At 39.3% G+C, this 25,199-nt stretch overlaps 1 protein-coding gene across 3 annotated transcripts in view; it reads left to right on the top strand.

Annotated features, from left to right (window-relative positions):
- Positions 1 to 22,440, top strand: part of LOC134348884 (organic cation/carnitine transporter 2-like) — a 47,367-nt gene extending 24,927 nt beyond the window's left edge. Inside the window, exons 4-10 of one of the 3 annotated variants that reach the window (XM_063052674.1) lie at positions 3,112 to 3,283; positions 6,481 to 6,607; positions 11,908 to 12,008; positions 13,664 to 13,878; positions 15,895 to 15,990; positions 18,801 to 18,936; positions 21,745 to 22,440. In XM_063052674.1, coding sequence (XP_062908744.1) covers positions 3,112 to 3,283; positions 6,481 to 6,607; positions 11,908 to 12,008; positions 13,664 to 13,878; positions 15,895 to 15,990; positions 18,801 to 18,936; positions 21,745 to 21,835 — 938 coding nt within the window. In that variant the 3' untranslated portion in view covers positions 21,836 to 22,440. Of the gene's footprint in view, positions 1 to 3,111; positions 3,284 to 6,480; positions 6,608 to 11,907; positions 12,009 to 13,663; positions 13,879 to 15,807; positions 15,991 to 18,800; positions 18,937 to 21,744 lie in introns of all 3 variants that reach the window. The other 2 variants (XM_063052675.1, XM_063052673.1) reach the window with 2 other exon arrangements.
- Positions 22,441 to 25,199: the final 2,759 nt, after the last annotated feature.

Raw genomic sequence — 25,199 nt, 5'->3', positions numbered from 1 at the left:
TGCCAAGTTGCATCATTGTTATCCCTCCCCCAATTAAATACCTTCCCATACCATCTGCTCCTGTCCCTGTCCAAGGCTTGGTAAAGGTCAGGGAGTTGTGGTCATGGTCTGCAAAATGTTCATGCACCAACAGATCTGATACCCAACCCGATTTATTACCCAGCACTCAATCCACTATGGGCTCTTCTCTTACTTGTCACTCTACATATTGTGTCAGGAATCCTTTCTGGAATTAATGACTATTCTGTGAGGTTTGTGCAAGAGGTCCTTGCCCCAGAGAGTCAATCTGATCAACCATTCCAGCTAGCCCCAGTCCCTCTACCTATTACCATAGTCACTACACTATAAACAATTTTTAATACTGTTTACATAGTAAATACTTTATGGTATTTATGTATTAACGCACATTTTGTTCCGTTTTGCACTTTATCATCTAACTTTATTCTTATATAATTCCTTATTCTTTATAATTGTTGGATGTTGTTTTTTTGTTGCATGTTGCACAGGGGTGCGGTGATCCTCACCTTGTTGGGTTTGCGCGGAACCTGGGTTTTTCCCCTGTTCATACATGTGCCTCTTCTTTCCGTACCTGAAACTTTCCCCATCACCTGTTCCCTCCTGTTTTATACCTGCCACTATGGCTACATATTCTCTTGTTTCTTCTCTTCAGCTCTGCTTTAATAGTCCAGCTAAGAGTCAGGTTTAGATCCATGCCATCTTTCAGAAATTGTAAGAAGATGTCACCATCCAATTTAAGCCCATTTAGGCCACTATGTTGCTCAAATCCCTGATATTGTTGCTCAGAATAGTCCTCAACTTTCTCCTTTGTCTCTTACTTAATTAAAGCAATCTTGGCCTATTTCACCTGCCCTTTACATATTGCATCCTTAACTGTCTCAGTAAAGTCTCCCAGTTCATTCTCTGGTGAATTGTTTCTATATTTAAAACAATTTTTACTTTGCATTTGCTCAGACAATGTGGACCAGACCTGCTTGGGTATTTTGGCCTTTAAAAGGATATGTATATCCTCGAGAGTTAGATGATAAGCCTCCCTTATCAAGAATCAATGCACAGTTACATGATTTAAGAGTTTGCTGTGATGTGTTGGTGCGACATGCAACAAAAAACATTCAACGATTATAGGTGGGTAATGAAGATCGGTGGAGGAGCAGGTAGTGTCTGGGAAGTAGGGAGTCTGGGGAACGACAGATTAGGAGAATGGGTAAAGAAGTGGCAGATGGAATATAGTGTTGGGAAGTGTAAGGTCATACACTTTGGCAGAAAGAATAAAAGCATAGACTACTTTCTAAGTGCGGAGAAAAGTTCAGGAATCAGAGGTACAAAGGGACTTGGGAGTCCTCGTGCAGCATTCCCTAAGTATTAACTTGTAAGTTGAGTTGGTGATAAGAAAAGCAAATGCAATGTTTGCATTCACGTTGAGCGGACTGGAATATAAGTACCAGGATGTAGTACTGAGGATTCATTAGACATTGGTAAGCCCGCATGGTGAGCAGCTTTGGGCACCTTATCGAAGAAAAGATTTACAGGCAGGATTTAAGGATCACGAGAGAATGATTCTGAAAATGGAAGGGTTAACATATGTGATGTATTTGACAGCTCTGGGGCTTACTCACTGGATTTGAAAAGAATAGGGGGAAATCTTATTGAAACCTATCAATTAGTGAAGGGCCTAGATAGAGAGGATGTACAGAGGATGTTACCAACACAATTATATAACAAAATAAAATCATCAGTTAAAGTATGGATAGGGGATATATTTCCATAAGTACGTAGATACCAGCAAGCTACATTATAAAAAGTGGTTTAAAGAGTTTATAATATAGTACAGTGACTGATGTAATGGATAAAGGAGACGGGGCTAAATAGAATTGTTGATCTGATTGTCTCTCTGGGGGTAGATACTTTAAAATGGTGTGAAGTTTTTGTTTTCCTGCAGTGCTTTCCAGAAGGGAAAAGGTTAATGTGAGAATGCTCTCTATCATGCCATGCAGAATTGCACCAGTGTGTCCTGGGAAAGATAGAATTTTATCAACTGCCCGAAAAAGTACATCCTCTGCCAAGCTTTTTTGTTAATGAAGAGGATATAATTCTCCCATAAGAGGTCCTGCGAAATAGTGATGCTGATGAACTTGAATGATGAAATGGTGCTAACTGTAGAGTTGTTGATGATAAGTGGGTGGAGAGGAGACACATTTCTCATATGCATCTTCTTGGTTTTGAAGGCATTTGCAATCAGCTCCAAGTTGTTGTGATTGCATCAGGACAGAAGCTTGCTTACATCCTGGTAGTACTTGGATTTGTCAAAGGACTTTGGCATTGTCTGCAAAATTTAATTAGAATCCCATTTAATATCACTGGCAAATGTCGTGAAATTTCTTGTTTTGCAGCAGTACATTGCAAACTGTTAGTGTACTGGCATGTTCTAGTGCCAAACTCACATCCTTTCTTACTTTACCTCCTAACTTCCTCATGCCCTACCTCAGCCCATTTTCTCCAGGAACCTCAACTCTTGCTACTTTATTCCCAATGAACTTTTGACCACCCTCCTTTCCTTCCTGGGGTAAGCAGAAATTCATACCCACAAGATACATTTGACAGCAGATTAGTTTACAAATATATATAACTGGCCATTACAGTGCCTTCTAAGATACAGAAGGATAATGATAAATAGTAGAAAAAATTTTATTTATGCAAGTACCTACATAGATCTGGGAGTATTTCTGTGCTGTGTGCTGCCATCACTTGGATAAACAGTGAATCAACAACTAAGAGCAGTAATTCACATGTCAATTGGTTGAAGTAACATATACTATAAAAGCTGCACCAGTTGTAGAAAAGATTGGATCTATTCAGAAACATTCAAAAGCTCTAAGAAACTCTTAAAAATTAAACTCTCTTCTCTTTTATGTGCTGGTTTTTATTTCATGCTGTTTCATTAGTGATTGGTGAAATACCTCGACTTCACATTGCTTTGTTATGGTTTAAGTATATAAATTAATACCTTTTTTTAGTTGAGTATTGAAGTTCCAGATTGGTATTCAATCAAAATGAACTCACTGTGCCCTGAACTTGGCTGTACTCTTCTTGCAGGATCTGAACTTCTTGAAAAATCCATTCGGATTACATATTCTACACTTGGAGTCAGCATGTGTTTTTCAGTAGGCTATATGATCCTGCCTTTTGTCGCATATTTCATAAGAGAATGGAAGATGCTAATATTGACCCTGGCTCTCAGCTGTTTGTTGTATATTCCTTTGTGGTGGTATGTAAACTTTTCAATCTTAAACACATTTAATCAGCAGGATATGACTGTATATTGCTGGAAGTCCCTGACCAATAAGGCTGTGTTTGAAAGTAACTTCAACTGTGCAATAACATCACCTTGATTATGCCAAGTTACGCACAATAATAAATCATCTATTGCATCTGGATTTGTTCGGTTCCTCACAAATTCAATTTTCTTTACAGATCCTTACAAGTTTCACACATTTATAAAAATTGCCATTTGATACTTAACCTAATTTGAGGTGTTGTGACTTCACCTTTGCTCGTGTCAAGTGATTCTGGCTTCAGCATCCAGTAGCAATTGTGAAATGTGCAGGCTGATAAGCAAATAAGTTTAAAGCAAAAGCAAAACTACTGATTCAGAAAGTTTTCATTGCAGAGGCTTACTTGTAGATCTTTCAGCTATCGGGCACTGGTGATGCTTCTTTCTCCCACATACTCCTCCAGTACTCCTCAGTTGCTGTTTTGGCTGGTTCAGGGATTGGCATGCTGTTGCTCTGAAACAGCGTGAATACTTTTCCTGATTTTTTTTGGAGAAGAGTGCATTTATTCTCTTGCCCTCCGCATCCTTAATGTACCTCTGTAGTCTGGTAGCCAGAGCTGTTAACCGTCGCTTGGCAGTTTCCAAAGCTTCGTCTATGGACAGATCTCTGTACTTCCTTAGTAACCAAGATGAACCTCTGGTCTTCCCACCTTTCTGCAGTTCAGTCTGCTGACCTCTGCCCTTCTAGTTTTCACTTTGGTTTCCAATCGTTGCCTCCAGGGGGGCTTATAACAGTACCCTCCACTGTATTTTATTTTGTAGCTCGGCATTTCTAGGATTGCTGCTGCCGAGGCATATATCAGGTTATTGGTCGCAGTTATGTTGAAGGTTACAATTGTGAGTAGTGCTTCATTGGCTGCTTTTAGCATGCTGTTTGATGGAATTTTATCACAAAGTCTGGGGAGCCTAATTCATTGTTTGTCAGTCACCAGTTTAGCAATGATCCTCTCTCTAATTTCAGCAGCCAGTGTCGATATGCCCCGAGGTGAGGTTTGAATTTGCATTTCCTGTGTACAAAATGATGCTAGTGCCTTTGCACCATCTGGGAGTTGTGGAGGTGGGGTTTGAACTCGTATTTCCTGATTGGTTCGGTTCGGTTCTGCGGTTATGTAGCTGTGGTGCATCGTCATTGTATGTCTTCCAATTCAAGAAGTAATATATATTTATTCGTGTGCGGATTGCTGCTTAAAAGTGTTTATGGAGAATAGATTGCAGCTGTTGATAGAATAGCTTTGCACTGCAATGTCATGGTCAAAGTAATCTCATCTTCAATATTCTGTAACATTTCAACATATTATTAGAATGATGTCCTAAACTCAGTCCCGTTACTCACCTTGGTGTTTGTGTGGAGTTTGCATGCTGTTGTGTATTTAATATTTCAGTAATATTGCAAATATTTTTGATGAAACCTTCTCTCTTTAAATACTTTATTACAGGTTATATGTAAAAGTACGTGAACGTCATACATCATTATGCCACAATATCATATGTGTGTACCTTACTGAAGTAAAAACAAAACTAAGATGTGTTATTCCCGGCTGCATATTTTTATTTTAATTAGTTTTATCTTTTAGAGTTAGAAAACTTAACGACGGTGATGAATTGTGTCCTTTCAAATGTATTTTTTATGATCGCAAGATCCTGCTGGACATTAAGAACTTAAAGCCTGAAGGTCTGCCCTATTAATGAGTTGCTCATTGGTGGAGACACTGAAGGAACTGGATTTGGAGCAGATTGTGCAGCTGCCTGCTTAGGAGGGGTCCGTGTGCATCGGCAGTGTGCTTCACCATACGCAATAGAGATTTAGCTTACTGAAGGGAGAAAGGAGTGTCCTTTATTGGGACCGGAAGTATTGACTGCATGGCTAAGTGCTAATAGCTTCACTAAATTCAATTAGACATTAGTAGAAATGTTGCCTAATTAAAATATGCCTGTACAAATAGATTAAGATCTAAATCCACAATCCCTGTCCACTGGCATTAATTAGCTTCAGTGAAGTGCTGTATTTGCTATTATGGATCAAGTGAATTTCCTTTTTCTTATTCGTATGAAATGTATCTGATACAACTCATCCCTGGGCAACAGTGCAACATGATATATTCTGGAAAAAGCATATTCTACTCTCTTTGAAAATTAAGTCAATGGGATGAATTTCCGAGACAAAGTATAATATATTACTGAAACTGTAATACCGTATATTAATGATATTATTTGGATATCAGTTTTATGGCAGTAAATATATATTGCCACTCCTGTATATTTGTAGAAAGATTTTCATTAATGTTTTTCACCAGAGCTTCTTTAAGAGTAAGGGCTTAATTTCTTCAAATTTCTTTCCAACAGAGTGCATTGCTATTTTAAGCATTATTGAAGTTTCTAATTGCTCACTTTACCATAATGTTGTCTACCTTAGTCTTTGACTTGTTTCATTTCATCCATATATCTTGTCCTTCTATTCCATGATATGGTCACTAAATTGTTTTCCTTATGAATATCAACATCTTCATTTCCTTTCTTCTCAAATGACTGATTCTTTATGTTTTTAAAATGTCCTCTTTGTCCTCTCACTAACTTGATCTTTTTCACCTTCATATCTCCAGCACACATCCAGTGTCTCAGTGAGAATGTTGGAATCATAGATGTTTGTCAATAATATTCACAACTAGAGACCTTAGAAAACATGTTAAAAGTTAAAATCCACGTAACACATAACTTACATCATCTCATAATCATTAGTAATTTCTGAATCAACTAATACATTTGAATACAACTTCATGATATTTATTATGATTAAGAAGTATTTTCTTTATAGAGGTACAGTGGCCTTTCTGGCCCTTTGAGCCATGCTAGCCAGCAATCCCCAGATATAATGCTAGCCTAATCACTTGGCAATTTACAATGACCAATGACCTACCAAGCAGTATACCTTTGGACTGTGAAAGGAAACCCACGCAGTCACAAGGAGAATATACAAGCTCCTTACAGACCGCAGTCGGAATTGAACTCAAGTCGCCTGTACCGTAAAGTGCTTTGCTAACCCCTACTCTACCATGCCACCCATCTTAGTAGTAATTTCACAAGTCTATTAGAGCTTCAATAGTCATGTTATAAAATTACTCAATTAATTCTAGGTTTATTCCTGAATCTCCACGCTGGCTATTATCTAAAGGAAGAGTAAAGGAAGCTGAATCAATACTTCGACTCATGGCAAAGAAAAATGGTGTCACTCCTCCAGCGATGCTTTTCAGTGAACTTGAGGTATTGCAACAATGCCATCTTCTTGTTTCTTTGTGGTTCAAATTTCAAATTTATTATCAAAATGCAAATATAGTATGTCACCAAATACAGCCCTGAGATTCATTGGGCAATAAAGAGCAACATTTTTTATCTCAGTTATTTTCATTTCCCTTCCATTCAAAAGGTGTTTGCTCTGTGATCTAATATGGTTGTAAAAGTGGGTCCCATTTCCCCTAACTATTTTTTTAATATGTTCACCTGACTACTTGACCATTAACAACTTCATAGACAACTTCACCCATAATCAAATGGATATGCATTTTCAACTAGGTCTTCACTGCATAAAAATAAGAAATAAAAATCCAGAAAAATATGCAACTGTACTGTTAACAACTGTGCAAATCAAGTTCAGCATGACTTGTATGTCTGAACTTTCATTGGATAAAATTATTTTTGGATCTTTTTTATACTTCATGGGAATCTTGAAATGGCCTGTGCATTGTTTCATCTGCAGTTATTCACTGTATTATAATAACTGAGATCATTGGCGAGGTCGCTTCACTATTCGGCCCCTAGATCATGTAGCCCTCTTTAATGTCTTATTGGTAAAAGAATATTAAATAGCTCTATGGTTTATACTGTAAGATCATAAGATATAGCAGCAGAATTAGGCCATTTGGCCCATTGAGTCTGCCCCACCATTTCATCATGGCTGATCTATTTTTATTCTCAGCCCCATCTGCCTGCCTTCCCCCGTATCCCCTCATGCCCTGACCAATCAAGAATCTATCAAACTCTCCTTTAAATATACATAAAGACTTGGCCTCCACAGCTGCCTGTGGCAACGGATTCCACAGATTCACCACCCTCTGGCTAAAGAAATTCCTCCTGATATCTGTTCTAAAAGGATGCTCTGAGGCTGTGTCCTCTGGTCTTAGTCTCTCCACATCCACTCTATCAGGGCCTTTCAATATTCGATAGGTTTCAATTAGGACATTGCTCATTCTTCTAAATTCTTGTAAATACAGTCCCAGAGCATCAAACGCTTTTCAGATGACGAACCATTCAATCCTGGAATCATTTTTGTGAGCCTCCTTTGAATTCTCTCCAGTTTCAGATATCCTTTCTAAGATAAAGGGCCAAAATATGCTCACAGCACTCCAAGTGAGTCTTCAGCAGTGCTTTAATAAACCTCAACATTACATCCTTGCTTTTATATTCTAGTCCTCTTGAAATGAATACTAGCATTGCAATTGCCTTCCTCACCATAGATTAACCTGCAATTTAACCTTTAGGGAATACTGCACAAGTGGTGACTCCCAACTCCCTTTGCATTTCAGTTCTTTGTATTTTCTCTCTATTTAGAAAATAGTCTACCCTTTGTCCAAAGTGCATGGCTATACAGTTCCCAAAACTGTATTCCATCTGCCACTTCTTTGCCCATTCTCCAAGTCTGTCTAAGACCTTCTGTAGCCTCTCTACTTCCTCAAAGCTACCTGCCCCTCCACCTATTTTCTTATCATCTGCAAACCTTGCCACAAAGCTATCAGTTCATTCATCCAAATCATTGACATATAACATAAAAAGAATTGGTCTCAACACAGACCCCTGTGGAACACCACTGGCCACCAGCAGCCAAGCAGAAAAGGCTCCCTTTATTCACACTCTTTACCTACTGTCAATCAGCCACTACTTAATCCATTCTAGAATCTCTCCTGTAATACCATGGGCTCGTAACTTATTAGGCAGCCTCATATGTGGCATCTTGTCAAAGGCCTTCTGAAGATCCAACTACATATCAACCAATTCTCCTTTGTCCATCCTACGTGTCAATTGTTGAAGAATTCCAACAGACGTGTCAGGCAAGATTTTCAGTTGAGGAAACCAGGCTGACCATGGCCTATTTTATCATGTGCTTCCAAATACCCTGATACCTCATCCTTAACAAACAAATCCAACATCTTCACAACCTCTGACATCAGACTAACTGGCCTATAATTTCCTTTCTTCAGCCTTTCTCCCTCCTTGAAGAGCGGATTTACATTCACAAATTTCCAGTCTCCCAGAACCATTCCAGAATCTAGTGATTCTTGAAAGATCATTACTCTGGTAGTGTGGAGGATCAGCGAGATCTTGGGGTCCATGTCCATCGGACAATCAAAGCTGCTGCGCAGGTTGACAGCGTTGTTAAGAAGGCGTTTGGTGTATTGGTCTTCATCAACTATGGGATTGAGTTCAAGTGCCGTGAGGTAATGTTACACCTATATAAGACCTTAGTTAGACCCCATTTAGAATACTGTGCTCAATTCTGGTCACCTCATTACAGGAAGGATGTGAATGCTATAGAGAGAGCGCAGAGGAGATTTTCAAGGATATTGCCTGGATTGGAAAGCATGCCTTATGAGAATAGTTTGAACTAACTTGGTCTTTTCTTCTTGGAGCAATGGAGGATGAAAGGTGACCTGATAGAGGCATATAAGATAATGAGAGGCTTTATCCCAGCGCTGTAATGGCTAACATGAAGGGGTATAATTTTAACCCGCTTGGAAGTAGGTACAAGGGGGCTGCCAGGGGTAAGTTTTCCACACACAGAGTGGAATGTGCGTGGAATGCATTGCCAGTTGAGGTGGTAGAGGCAGATACAATAGTGTCTTTTAAGAGACTCTTAGTTAGGTACATGGAGCTTTGAAAAATAGAGAGTTATGTGGTAGGGAAATTCTAGGCAGCTTCTAGAGTAGGTTATACGGTCGACACAACACTGTAGGCTGAAGGGCCTGTAATATGCTGTAGTTTTCTATGTTTCTTTGTACTGCATCCACAATCTCTTCAGCTACTTTTTTCAGAACACTGGGGATGTACACCATCTGGTCTAGGTGACTTATCTACATGCAGACCTTTCAGTTTCCCAAGAACTTTCTCCCTAGCACTGGTAACTTTACACACTTCATGACCCTTGACACCTAGTACTTCCACCATACTGCTAGTGTCTTGCTCAGCATGGACAGAAAGCATGCAAGGAGCCAGCTGGACTTGAGCCCGAGACCAATCACCTCGAACTGGTGTGATGCCACTGCACCACCGGCCAGCCATTATTAGCTAGCTTACTTTCGTGTTCCATCTTTTCCTTCTTAATGGCTGTTTAAATTGTCTTCTGTTGGATTTTTGAAAGCATCCCAATCTTCTAACCTCCACTAATTTTTGCTCTATTATATGCCCTCACTTTTGATTTTATGTTGGCTTTGGCCACAGTTTTGTCATCTTGCCCTTAGAACCTCTGGGATGTATATATCATCTGCCTTCTGAAGTGCATACAGAAATTCCAGCCATTTCTGCTCTGCTGTCATCCTTGCGAGTGTTCTTTTCTAACCAACTCAGGTCAACTCCTCTCTCATGCCTCTGCAATTCCCTTTACTGCACTGTAATACTGATATTTCTGAGTTTAGCTTCTCTTTCTCAAATTCCAGGGTGAATTCGATCATATTATGATCACTCTTCCCTAAGGGTTCTTTTACCTTAAGTCCTCTAATCAAATCTGGTTCCTTGCACAATACCCTATCCCAAATAGTTGATCCCCTAATGGGTTCAATCATGAGCTGTTCTAAAAAGCCAGTTCATAGGCATTCCAGAAAATCTCTCTTGGAATCTAGCACCAACCTGATTTTCCCAATCGACCTGCATATTGAAATCCAGCATGACTATTGTAACATTGCCCTTTTGCAATGAATTTTCTATCTCCTGCTGTAATTTATAAACCACATCCTTACTACTATTTGGGGGTCTAAATACAACTCCCATCAGTGTTTTTTTTTAACCCTTGTAGTTCCTTACCTCGATCCACAATAATTCAAAACCATCCAATCCTATGTCACCTCTTTCTAACGATTTGATTAACGTTTTACCAAAAGATCTGCCTTCCTGCCTGTCCTTTCAATACAATATGTACGCTTGAACATTAAGCTCCCATCTATAATCTGTTTTCAGCCATGATTCAGTAATGGCTACAACATCATACATGCCAATCTGTAACTGTGCTATATGTTCGTCTACCCTATTCAGTATACTGCGCACTTTCAAATTTAACACCTTCAGTCCTGTATTTGCCCTATTCAAATTTTCCACCTTTTACATTCCAACTCATCCTGTTGTCTGCAATTTTGCCCTATCATTAGCCTTGTCATTAGTCTCTGTTTTAAACCATCTACCTCACCTTCAGCACTATCACTCCGGTTTCCATCCCCCTGCCAAATTAGTTTAAATCCTCCTTGAACAAATCTAGCCATCCTGCCTGCAAGTTTATTGGACCCCCTTGGATTCAGATGTAACCTGTCCCTTTGGTACAGGTTGTACCTTCTCCAGAAGAGATCCCAGTGGTCTATGAATCTGAATCCTTGCCCCCTGCACCAGGTCCTTACCCATGGATTCACCTGTCAAATCATCTTATTCTTCCCCTCAGAGCCCCTCAGAATTCCAGAGATTACTACCCTAATGGTCCTGTTTTTCAGTTTTCTACCTAGCTGCTTAAAATCTCTCTTCAGAACCTCCTCACCTTGTCCACCTATGTCATTGGTGCCATTATGTACCGAGACTTCTGCCTGCTCAGCCTCACCCTTGGACCCAATCCGAGACATCCCTGATCCTGACACCAGGGGGCAAAATAGCATCCAGGTATCTCTATCACACCCACAGAAACTCATCTCGGTTCCTCTGACTATGGAATCTGCTATCAACATTGCAGTCCTCTTCACCCCTCTGCTCTTCTTAGCCACAATACCAGACTCAGTGCCTGAGACCACCTGGTCACTGTGGCTCCCCCCAGTAGGACATCCCACTCAATAGTATCTGAAGTTGTATACTTATTCGCAATAAGTATTTGTAATAGTTGACAGTGGAGCCCTCTATTGAAACAGTAATCTTATTAAAACTTCTACAAAAATTATAATGAAGCTTAAATGCACCATTTACAGAGTTTACATCATTAATCAAAGTTCAGATTTTGTATTTGTCCAGAACCAAATTTGAATTTAAATGTGGAGGATATTCAGCTCATTTTATAGTGCTAGAGAAATCATTGTGTGCAAATTCATTTTTTCTTGGTAGGAATTGCTGGCGGTGTGGGAAGAGGAATGATTTTTATTTTTGGAAGGTGGTGAAAACATTTGAAATGCACATACAACATTTCTGGCTACCCGGATAGAAAGTCACAGAGCAAGTTTTGAATAATAAGTCTTCTGGATCATTCATATCATTCAAGAGATGTGGAAAGTAATGCAGTCATTTTTCTGTTAAGCTAATGTAATTTTGATTCTCTGCTTTTCTTTCAGTTCGAACACATAAAGAACAATAAAGTAAAATCTGTTCCAGTTACCCAGTTGTTAAAAACCTGTAATACCCGAACTATCACAATCATTAATATTCTGATCTGGTAAGTATTAGAAGAAAGCAAAATATACAGAAATACTCAAAAAAATCTGGTTTTAAGGACTTGGTGAGGAATATGTTCTGAAACTGCTTAGTCACTACATACTGTGGTATGTCTGTGTGAGGAGAGGTGCGCCACACGGTCTCTCTCTTGCTCCGCGCCTTGTAAAGGCATGAAAAAGACATCATCCCGCCAACATCGCACACACACACGCACGCACGCAGACACACACGCACGCACGCAGACACACACGCACGCACGCACGCAGACACACACACACGCACGCAGACACACACACACGCACGCACGCAGACACACACGCACGCACGCAGACACGCACGCACGCACGCAGACACACACACACGCACGCAGACACACACACACGCACGCAGACACACACACGCACGCAGACACACACGCACGCACGCAGACACACACACACGCACGCAGACACACACACACGCACGCACGCAGACACACACGCACGCACGCAGACACGCACGCACATGCCAAAAAAAAATGCTGACCACCAGGAGAAGTAAGGGGGAGCAAACAAAGAGTGCAAAGTCCCCTTCAGTTAGAAATAGTATGGATTCAGTTGGCCATAAATAAAAGACTATTTTTTGTGGGGTAGATAATAGTTGGTAATTCTTCGGCAGGAAAACAGAGAAGTTTAAAACCTGATAAATTTGTCACATGGTGTGAGCAGAATTATCTGTAGCTTAATGTGAAAAAGACTAAGGAGCTGGTGGTAGACCTGAGGAGAGCTAAGGTACCGGTGACCCCTGTTTCCATCCAAGGGGTCAGTGTGGGCATGGTGGAGGATTACAAATACCTGGGGATACGAATTGACAATAAACTGGACTGGTCAAAGAACACTGAGGCTGTCTACAAGAAGGGTCAGAGCCGTCTCTATTTCCTGAGGAGACTGAGGTCCTTTAACATCTGCTGGACGATGCTGAGGATGTTCTACGAGTCTGTGGTGGCCAGTGCTATCATGTTTGCTGTTGTGTGCTGGGGCAGCAGGCTGAGAGTAGCAGACACCAACAGAATCAACAAACTCATTCGTAAGGCCAGTGATGTTGTGGGGATGGAACTGGGCTCTCTGATGGTGGTGTCTGAAAAGAGGATGCTGTCCAAGTTGCATGCCATCTTGGACAATGTCTCCCATCCACTACATAATGTACTGGTTGGGCACAAGAGTACATTCAGCCAGAGACTCATTCCACCGAGATGCAACACAAAGCGTCATAGGAAGTAATTCCTGCCTGTGGCCATCAAACTTTACAACTCCTCCCTCGGAGGGTCAGACACCCTGAGCCAATAGGCTGGTCCTGGACTTATTTCCTGGCGTAATTTACATATTACTATTTAACTATTTATGGTTTTATTACTATTTATTATTTATGATGCAACTGTAACGAAAACCAATTTCCCCCGGGATCAATAAAGTATGACCATGACCATGATTTGAGTAATATTGTTCAGTTCAGAAACATTCATTGATGTTAGTGAATGTGACAGAAATAATTCTGCCAAAGCCACACATCAGCACCTTCTCTGGAAAACATGAAATCAAGTGAAAGAAATTCTAAGAAGTTAAGATGGGAAAACATAAGAATATGCTTTACAAGAAGTATTTAAATTTGTTTTTGCAGGATGATTATAACAATGGGATACTATGGTCTATCATTGAACATATCCAATCTCCATGGTGATGACTATTTGAATTGTTTCCTCTTTGCTGCCTCAGAGATTCCAGCTAACATAGCAACATGGCTTCTCTTCCAGAAGTTTCCACGCAGGTTCAGCATTTCAAGTGTTCTTTTTCTCAGTGGAAGTATCCTGCTCCTCAGTCAGCTCATCCCATCACGTAAATCTTTACACTGCTTCTATATTGATCCTATTGTGACATTTGCTAACAAGCATTATAAAGCAGTATCGCATGATCGGTTGAAATATACAGGAACTGTAATTCTGAGAAGTTTTGGTCTGCTGGCACAATATGCCAACAACTCAGAAATTCTTCACATTCTTTCCAGCATGTAACTGCACTGATTTTAACAGTGGTTTGATTTTGACATGTTGGACTAAATTGTGACTCATGCAGATGTGCCTGAGAGTCCAAATGAAGTTTGCTGTCCTGTCTATATTTCAATGAGCATCTTGGATGAGCAATTGAAAATTAGCACACTCTGACATGAGATCTGCTTAAACTGGAAACTTAAGTCATATGATTCTGATTAATATTCTATTATTATTCTGAGCTGGATATCCATGCCCTGCACTTCTGGCAAATCATGCAGGAAGATCTGCAAAATTATATCCGAATAGCACAGCTATAACTCGTATCGATTTTTGATCATCCACATATTGATAATGTGACAGCTACTTCCACTGGCAGCTCGTTCCACTCCCTCATCAGTGTCTGAGTGAAGAAGTGCCTCCTCAGGTTCCCCTTAAATATTTCACCTTTTACCCTTAAAATACGACCTCTAGTTCTAGTTTCACCCAACTGCAGTGAAAATGCCTGTTTATATTTACCCCTCTATATGCTTCATAATTTTGTATACCTCTGTAAAATATCCCCTCATTCTCCTATGCTCAAGGGCAAAAGTTCTAACCTATTTAATTTTTCCCTATTACTCTGGTCCTCAAGTCTGGCAACATTCTTGTAACTTTTCACTGTACTCTTACAATCTTATTGATATCATTCCTTAGGTACAGGTGATCAGAATTGCACACAATACTTCAAATTCGTCCTCACCAATGTCTTATACATCTTCAACACAACATGCCAACTCATGTACTCATTACTTGAATTTATGAAGGCCAATGTGCCAGAAGCAGTCTTTACTATCAATTCATCTGAATGCTTCTTTGATGTTATAGAGTCATAAAGCATGAGAGTACTTACCTCCACCACTCATGGAGGCACTTTTCCCCGATTTGTAACTCAGATCTCCTCAATATACTTACAAAATGCTTGTCAGTCAGTGATACTTTATGCCTGCTCTTTGTTCTCGTAATTTCTATTTTAATCTCCCCTACCCCAAAACTGGCTGCACTCCTGAAGGAACTAGCCATTGCCAATATCTTTATCTAGCCCACAATATCCCTTGATAGTCAGGGTTCCATGGACCTGCTGTCCATATCTGTCACCCTTTTGGGAACATGATTGTCCTGAACCCTCATTAATTTACCTTTGAATGACTCCCACTTGCCGGTAAAAAACCTATTTGCAAACAACTGCTCCAACTTAACCTGTGCCAGATTTTGACTTACAATATTAAATGACCTTCCTCCAATTTTGATCTTAATTTCCATGCCAAATATTCCCTTTTTGATTGTTACCTTGAAACCTATAAAATAGAAATTACTATCTCCAAAGTGCACAACATTTCTCCCAACAGCGCATTTTCTATTTTTCCATCTGCCTCTCTTCTCAACTTAGAGCTGCTTTGTTTTTGTAATTATTATTGTTGTTGAAGAAATGAGCTGTTTTTATTTACTGCATCTCATTTATGTTGGACCAAAGTGTTTAACAGTAATTTTGGAAATACATTTTATCATGTGTATCTTCAGCACAGGATCTCAGAAATACATATCTGGAGCTTTTTATTCTTTCCAATAATTTTAATAACAGAGGAAAGACACTAGAGCTTGTCAATGTTTGCTAACATTGGAACGTGTATGGGGAAAATTAACCTATGATTTCAACATGCGGATAGATCTATACAACCAGTCACTTGCAAACCCGAGCATCTTATATCCGGTACACAGCTATTTCTGTTTGTTCCAGATTTTTTATCACTTGCTACAGTGCTGGTGGTAATTGGAAATTTGGGAAATACATGTGCTTTTTGCATGGTTTATGTCTACACCGCAGAACTGTATCCAACCTCATTGAGAAGTACCGGTATCGGAGTGAGTTCAATGGCATCCAGGATCGGAAGTATCCTTTCACTTTACATTATTTACCTTGGTAAGATAACAATTAATCACCACTGATTAATCAAGACTGTATAGACTTTTGACACTATCCTAATATATAAATAATGGCACCTTCAGAATTTTGCAAAACCCTCTTCTTTGGAGAGAGTTATTTAAGCAGAATTAAAGACTTCATTGTACTTGAAATTCTGTGGACTGAATAAGTCTAATAATGAACCCTAGAGCAATGGTAACCTTTACCTCCTTTGAATTTAAATTTGAAGTTATTTGAATTTATTTAAATTTACATCCATCCCGAAATGTGAGGGAGTAAAAATATTTGCGTTAGAGGGGTCCACACATGAGTGCATGGCTGGTGTTCTCCCTTCAGTCTCTGTGTATGAAATGTGTCAGTCCCGCTTAAACTTGTTAAATTACTGATTTATTTCAGTTCCACATTTTTGATCTTTGGTCTGAGGAAGAGAGTGGCTATTCTGTGGCAGGGTAGTTTATAGGTCTAGGCAGGCTGCCTGTCTGCTCCAAAGTGGACAGGGAGCATTCAAAACACCTTGGTAGGCTTGAGCCTTTCCATGATTAGTGAGCACCAAAGGGATGAAGGACAGGGCCAGGAAGTGAGCTGATCTGACCTAACTTCACTGCTCAGTGTCACGAACCCCGTGACGGAAATAAAGAACCAGCAGAGATGGAAAACACTTTGAAGTCCAGTATTGCTATGTTAATAATATTTATTAGTAACTACGCAATACAGTAATATAAATGTAGATAAATCAAACAGGTTAGCAATAATTATATATATATATATCAATAAGTGTGGAAGTATATGTATGAAAAAACCAAGCTTCTTTAAGTCTAGGGGTGAAAAGATACAGTCTTACGATGATGAGTAAAGTTCAGTTCAGTTCAGTTCGTGGTATTGAGTTGAGTAGTGATGGAGAGAGAGAGAGGGGGACAGATTTGAGTCTTCAGGTGAGCTGACGCTGTCGATCTTCTCATCATCCTTTGAAATCCTTTCAAGGTCACCAACTGTGACTTTAACAAAGGGGACCAGTTTTCTGTGGTGGAGTTATCCCCCAGGCAAGGGGAGACACATAGACAACTCCCCACCAGTCAACCCTTTTCCTCTTTCCACTGCAAGAGCGATTGGATCGATCCACCTGATGGATCCTCCAAAACCACTTTTTCTGCGGGCACAATAAAGCTCAGTCAGTGTCCAGATCATGTGTTTGAAGTCTGTATCATCTGAGCTCCTATTTTATCTTCCCATACTGAGCATCACCGGTCATTCAAATAATCCCTCCTTCCTTTGTCTGTGAAGAAATGCACAAGCAGGCGAACTGTCCTTGAAGTAATATCAACAACCTGCCTTCGGTCACCATAGCAACTTTCGAGCTGCTCGGTGCTGTCTCCAACTCCAAACTCAGTAGAAATCCAAAGTTACTTCCAGTGCCTTAAAGTGACAGTCCAAGCATTAATCTTCCTCTGCCCTTCTCTCTCTCTCTCTCTCTCTTTTTCTCTCTCTCTCTCTCTCTCTCTCTCTCTCTCTCTCTCATTCTCTCTCTCTCTCTCTCATTCTCTCTCTCCCCCTCCCTCCCTCCCTCACATCAGAAAGCATTAATTATTTGTGAATTGCTTGATCCAATTACTATTAAATATTGTTAATAAAAATTGGGGACTGTTCAGAGTGATTCTCTAAGTCAATAACTTTAACTCTGAGTTCCTGTGTAACTGTTGTGTAATGCACACAGGACTTAAGCACATAGAGATGCCATTTCCAGTTATTTTTCATTTAAATGTGAGTAGCCAATGGCATCCATGTGTAAGGAAATAGGATTTTGGTACATCTGAGTGGACTGAGGAATTGACTAAGTATGTCACAGGTTGGTGCAGATACACAAGTCAGTCCATTATACTCTTTCAGCCCTCCGACATGTTCTATACAAATTCTACAGTTCTCATAGCATATGATCTTCACCCAGCTTAACTACACACCAGTTATTTGATTGGAATCCATTACCACCAATCACATACATCCCAACCTCCAATCCTCAGTGATCAACGATAGCTTACTACTTCCCAATTACAATGTCATATCCTATCCCCATATCTCTATCCCAAGATATCCTGTGCCTCAGGCCTAGGTATAATTAGTTTCCATCATTTTATTTGTATCCTTGCAGCTGTGTGAGGAGCAGGTCTTGTGCTTTAGGCCTTCGCTGACACTGAATTTGAAAGCAATTGACCACAATCAAAAGTATTATTGCCCAAAAATGGTCATTGTCACAAAACTCCCACTTAGGTGCTGGGGTGCTGTGCCAATCTAGGCCCTTTGGCTTTATTTGGAGTTGATTGGAGAATCACTTTTAACATGTAGCTCTTCTATTAATTTGAGATTGACTAATGATAATTTCATCTTAATTGCTAGTGCAAAGTGTAAACAAACCTTCAGCATTTGTTGCTGAAACTGATGTATAACAAAATCAAGTTTATTTCAATATGGCTCGCCATTTACACATTGTCCCTCTAATTATCTGGCTGACCAATTATTTGATTTTTATCAGGCCCACAGTGATATCTGTGACTTTCCGGCACCAAATGGTATAAGCCTATTTATGATATCTAAGCTTCTCTTGGTAATCTTTCCTAAATTGAAAGTTATAAATTTTAAATTATACAACCAAATCAAGGAACAGTGGAAATAAACCAAGTTGGAAATGACTTGAATATTAATGTAGTGGAAATAGATTTGAGTGTATTTTGGCCTCAGTTACATGAAGTCCCTATGCTTGTTATATTCATCCGTTAAGGTTCATTTTGAAGTGAGTGTGCACTTTATACTTCCAGACGCTTATCAAGAGAATCTGTCATTGATTGTGATCGGGGTGTTAACAATGTTCGCAGCAATTGCAGTTCTGTTTCTGCCAGAAACATTTAACGTTCCTCTCCCAGATAACATTGACCAAATGCAAAAAATCTATTGGTAAGTATCCTTCTGATTTATTCATTTAATACAAAGTATTCTGCCCTAAATGGCAGGAGAATGAATGTAGAAAGTACCTCAGTTTTGTTTATAGAGGAGATTAAAGAACAGACTTCTTGTTTTTAAATAGTCATGGAAATATAGTGCTTTGAGCATTTTCCATTTCTGGGCTTAAGCACCTGTAGAGTTCAGGGGTGATGCAACATCACAGCAAACAGAGCTGATGCTTTCCTGCAAAGGATCTGTATTTGATCATTATATCTCGCTCTGTCTGTGTGGTGTTTTCACATTCTCCCAATGGCCTCATTGGTTTCCTCCCAACACTTAAATGTGCACGGTACGTTCCTTGGCCACTATAGATTGTCCCTGGTATGTAGATGAGTAGTGGAGTCTAATTCCTTCTGGTCAAGCTGAAGTGATTCTACAAGCATGGAGATCCAGACTATACAGAAGTGACCTCAAAGTAATAGAATACAATTTTCACATAATGGTTGTTAGTATCTTGGAGAATAACTTGTAGGTAGTATAAGTAGCTTGAATCAGATGTCATTTTCTATCTTAGTAATCACAGAATTTGCACAGTAGCCTATGTGAATAAAGAGAGCACAGAACATAGGTCTTGTACACTATAGACGCAGTGTGGTGGTGATGGAGGAGGAGAATGAATGGAGCAGTGGATAGGGTCTCTATCATGTAGGCCAGCTTCATGAAAGCTGCTAAGCATTCCAAACGTTGGAGTGGTTCTATCATTTGAGCAAGAATAGAATATGCACTCAGTAGCCACATTATTATGTACACTTGCTCATTAATGCAAACATCTAATCAGCCAATCATGTGGCAGTAATTCAATGCATAAAAGCATGCAGAAATAGTCAAGAGGTTCAGTTATTGTTCAGGGCAAACATCAGAATGGGGAAGAAATGTGACCTAACTGACTTTCACTGTGGAATGACTGTTGGTGGCAGACCGGGTGGTTTGAGTATCTCAGAAGCTGCTGCTCTCCTGGGATTTTCGCACACGACAGTCTCGAGAGTTTACAGATAACAGTGTGAAAAATAGTGAGCATCAATTGAACAGCAGTTCTGTGGGTGAAAATGCCTTGTTGATGGCAGAGGTCAGGGGACAATGACCTAACTGTTTCAAGCTGACAGGAAGGCGACGGTAACTCAAATAACCACACTTTGCAACAGTGTTGTTCAGAAGACCATCTCTGAATGCACAATATGTTGAACCTTGAAGGAGCTACAGTAGCAGAAGACCACAAACATGCACTCAATGGCCACTTTATTTGGTAAAGAAGGTACCTTATAAACAGGCCACTGAGTGCAGAGTTATACTTCTGATGCAGGTGGCAGAAAGGCTTATATATCAGAAGATGGGCTTTCACCACATGGCGCAACGCTCCAGATCTCTTGTACCTACAGTATAATCTTTATGAAAATATTGAGGGAGTTTTCAGAAGTGCCAGTGATTGTCAAGAACAGGTGTTTATTTGCCTATCTTGTTGGAGATGGCCATTGCATGGTATAAAATTTACTTGCCACATACCATCCCAAAATTAATTGTTGCCTTATCCTTGCTATAGCAGACATCTGTTGTTTTATTAGTGAATGTGTTGGAAACTGTGCAATCATTAGTAACTATTCTGAGTTATAATCAAGTAATAATAGGTCATTCGTGGAGCAGTTGAAGATCATGGTTACTGGGATAGAGCCTCAGGGAATTTGGCAGTGATGTGATTTACTACATTTATTTATCTCATAAGGTGAGAACCAAAGTGTGATGATCAGTTAAGACAAAAAGAACATCCAACTGCAAAGGATATGTTAAAACACAATGATATGAAAAAGTAGCTACTGTGAAGGTTTGGATTAATTTTAGATTATGCTGTTATATTTGAAAAAGATAGAAACATGAGGACATCACATAACCAGTACGTTAAATCAATTTTAAAAAATGGTGATTAAGTACAATAAACAAAGGAAGGGTTGAAGTATCCAAATGACTATTTTGCTAAAGCAAAACATTTGTAATAAATACCTAGCAACTAGTACAAAGATGTTCCAAGACTGAGACAGCAATACATGGAATAACTGAATCTGTAAAAGATGAAACAGGGCCAACATTACAAACATAACATGTGTATTGGAAATGACAACAGCCGTAAATACCATGTAAGATCAGAAAAAAGGCATATTGAAGTGTTGAATCAGGGGAGGGAGAGCCTGTAAGAGTGTTGGAAACAAATTCAATCAGAGCTTTCTCAAGTACTGAGTTTGCAGAGCTACAGGAAAGAGCAGGCAAATGGGTCTCACTGGATTGTGTTAGAAAAACCAGCTTGAACTCATTTGGTGGAATGACTTTTTATGATCCTTTAACTCTACTTGGCTAAAGAAATGTAAAATAATGAAAATTTGAATGTCATAGGATTGAATGTTATCAGTAAAAATTAAGCTTTAATTTTAAACGTCAGTTTTAATGTTATAACTGCGCTATACATAAAACAGTACCAGATTGTCTGTTTATTTGCTTGCTTAAATATTTTCCTTGCATATAATTCTCTCCAGAAATGTATGAGTAACTTGTTTGAACTCTTTATATATGTAGGTAACCCACCTGCCAGCAATGTGCGGTTTAATAATGCATTGATTAATTTGCATATCCCATGCTGATAAAAACTGGCACTGGAATTTAATGATTTACTACTAAGTTGATTTGAAATAATTGACTACATCTGGCTAGTATAACATTGAAATATTTATGTTCAAGTCCACTCCTTATGACGGATTTTTTTAAATTCAAATATAGGTTCAAAAGTACAAGACTTGTTCACTCTAATTTAGGCAAAAATGAAAAGATGAAAAAAAGTAGGGTGATCCTTCTAGAAGAAGCTGCTTAACACTCTTTGACGACAAATCTTCAGCGGCAGAGAAACAACTGAAGATTTCATCACAAATTGGATCATGGATTGGCAGATTCTTCTGTGAGATTGAAAGTGAGAAGAATGGGAGTCCTCCTTAAAATGCTCAGATGATCTGCAAGGGACAGGATTTGATCTTACTAAGTTTTAACAAAACATATTTCCTGGATTTTTTTCTGTAAGATATTTGGAGAAAAAACAATTTGAAATTTTTTGGCTTCTTTGAATCGAGTTACCTTTTCATCACCGGATATCATTCTCTTCATAGAACTACTTATTAAATGTAATGAAACGTAGCACAAAATCTACCCAGTACAGTGGTTTCCTTTAGGATTGTTATCTGCTATCAACTGTTGCTTCCGCTATATTCCTCCAGCTTTGCTCCAGACTTCTGCTTTCGAGTTTAGTATAGGTCATTATATTAGTAACCTACCTCTATTTATTCACATGCAAGTTTTGGATGCTGTTTGCAATGCCAGTATTTGTTGCATATCCTTCAAGGCTCCAAATTGAGGAAGCAGTTAAAAATCAGTCAGACTGATATACTTGAAATCATACTAAAAGCACACTAAGGATATATTTCTTTCCCCAAAGCACATAAATCACTTGACAGTGCAATAATTCAGTCGTTTCATATTAGGCATTACTAGCAATTCAATTTTAATTATCTGAATTTAAATTCTTCAGTACTACACTGGGATTTTAATTTGTATCACTGAATCAAAGGCTCAGACCTTAGATACTCACAGGAAATTTAGCCGCTGTCCGACATCATTAAAAGATGAGGTCCTTCAGCCTATTAAACTGCTTCACTATTCAGTTATACAGAGTCATATAATCAAAGAGTCATGCTGTAGTTCTGCACATAAACAAGCACTTTATCTATCTAGTCCATGCTGAAACCATTTAATCTGCCTACTCCCGTCGACCTGCACTGGGACCGTAGCCCTCCATATCCCTTCAATCCAAGAACCTATCTAAACTTCTCTTAAAAGTTGCAATCGAGCTCACATGCACTACTTGCCCTGGCAGCTCATTCCACACTCTTATCGATCTGCTGAGTGAAGAAGTTTCCCCTCGTGTTTCTCTTAAACTTCTCACCTTTTACACTTAACCCATGACCTCTGGTTGTAATCCCACCGAACCTCAGTGAGAAAAAAGCCTGCAAAAGCCTGCATGCATTTACCCTATCTATACCCCTCATAATTTTGAATATCACTATCAAATCTCCTCTCAATCTTCTATGTTCTAATGAATACAGTCCTAACCTATTCAATCTTTCCTTATAACTCAAGCCCCCCAGACCCAGCAATATCCTTGTAAATTTTCTCTGCACTCTTTCAACCTTGTTTACATCTTTCTTAGAGACAGGTGACCAAAACTGCAAACACCACTCCAAATTTTGCCTCACCAACATCTAAATTTCAACATTACATCCCACCTTTTGTACTCAATACAATGATTTATTAAGGTCAATGTTCCAAAAGCTTTCTTTACAACCCTTTCGACCTGTGACACCACTTACAACAAATTATGGAGCTGCATTCCTAGATCTCCTTGTTCTTCCACACTCTCCAGTGCTCTACTGTTCACCGTGCAATATCCTGATTCATTGTACCGAAGTGCAAAACCTCATACTTGTTTGAATTGAATTGCATCTGCTATTTTTCAGCCCATTTTTCCAGCTGATGCAGATCCCTCTGTAAGCCATGATAGCCTTCCTCATTGTCCACTACACCCCCAATCTTGGTGTCTTCTGCAAATTTGCTGGTCCAGTTAACCACATTATCATCCAGATCATTGATATAGATGACAAATTTGGCTGGAAGACAACAAAGCCGGCTGAAAGAGTTTACTTGTCATACACACAAGGACAGCACTAGATCCTTTTTCTTTTGTTTTTACCTTTGCTGATTTCCACTTTACTGGAAGGCTTTTGTCAGTGGAATCTCACTGGGCCAGTATGAAGTTCATTCTTTTTGCAATTTAAGTCTAATTATTTTATATTACAGAGGAGTTGCAGAAAATACAGAAATCGCTTTGTATTTATCAGAAAAGAAGAATCTTTTGCCTAGATAATGAGCCTGACCATATGATTGACCTTCAGTGGGAGAACAGTTAGGCAATAGTGATATCAACTCCTTACATGCTAAGGTAACTATGGACCGAATGGAAGAGTATTAAGTTGGTGAAGGGCAAATTATGAAAATATTAGGCATGAATTAGAAAGAGTTAATCAGAAACAGCTGTTTTGGACAAGTCCACATCTGACATGTAGAGGGTGCTTAAAGACCAACTGCACAGAGCATAGGGCAGGTATTTTCCAGACTAAAGGAAATTGAGAGAGATGGTGAATTTAGTCAAGAATGAAAATGAAGTATTTGTAAGGTTTAGGATGCGAAAAATCAAGTAGAGCCCTTGAGGATTACAAAGAAGCCAGAAATGAACTCAATGAGGTAAATAATGAAAGCCAAGAGGGGTCATGACTAGCCCTTGGCAAGTAGGAGTCTCAAGGCATTCTATATACCAAGAGCAAGAGGATAACTAGGGAAGACCGCTCAAGGATAAAGGACTGAACACATGCTTTGAGGTGGGGGATTTGGAAAAGATCCTAAATAAGCACTTGGCATCATTATGTACCAAGGAGAAAGACACAGGGTATTGGGATATCAGCACGAAATATACTAATTTGCAAGTGCATTTTGAGAGAAAGGAGGAGTAATTGTTGGGTCTCTCAATAAATATTCAGGTGGTTAAGTCCTGAGACCTAATAGGATATATCCCAGGCTATGGGGAGAGGCAAGAGATGAGATTGTTGAGCTTTTCTAATCATAGGTAAGGTCCCGGAGGACTAAAGATTTGCTGAATTTGTTCAATTATTTAAAAAACAATGGGGATATTACTGGAAGCTTTCGACCGTGAGTCTTATGTCAGTGGTCGGGAAGTTACTGCAGAGGTTTCTTAAAGAAAAGATTTATGAGCATATGGAAAACAATGACCCAATTAGGGATGGTCAGCATGGCTTTTTGCAGGGCAAGTTTTGTCATAGGAACTTGATTGAGTTCCTTGAAGAGGTGAAAAATGTGATCAAAGAAGGTAGAGCTATGGATGTTGTCCACATAGATTTTAGTTAGGCATTTGATGAGGTCCGTTGTGTGAGGCTCACCAAGAAGACTTAAGATGCTTGGGATTCATGGTGAATTGGCCATTTGGGATCAGAATTTGCTTCACCATAGAAGAGAGGATAGTATTTGATGGGGCTTATTCTGGGTAGTTATCTGCGACTGGTGGTGTTTTACCGGGATAGGTACTGAGATCTCTGCTGTTTGTAATATATATAAAT

The sequence above is a fragment of the Mobula hypostoma genome, chromosome 7 (genome assembly GCF_963921235.1).
Source record: "Mobula hypostoma chromosome 7, sMobHyp1.1, whole genome shotgun sequence".
In the NCBI taxonomy this organism is placed as follows: domain Eukaryota; kingdom Metazoa; phylum Chordata; class Chondrichthyes; order Myliobatiformes; family Myliobatidae; genus Mobula; species Mobula hypostoma.
Note: the sequence above shows the minus strand (reverse complement) of the source record. Positions and strands in the feature narration are given on the sequence as shown.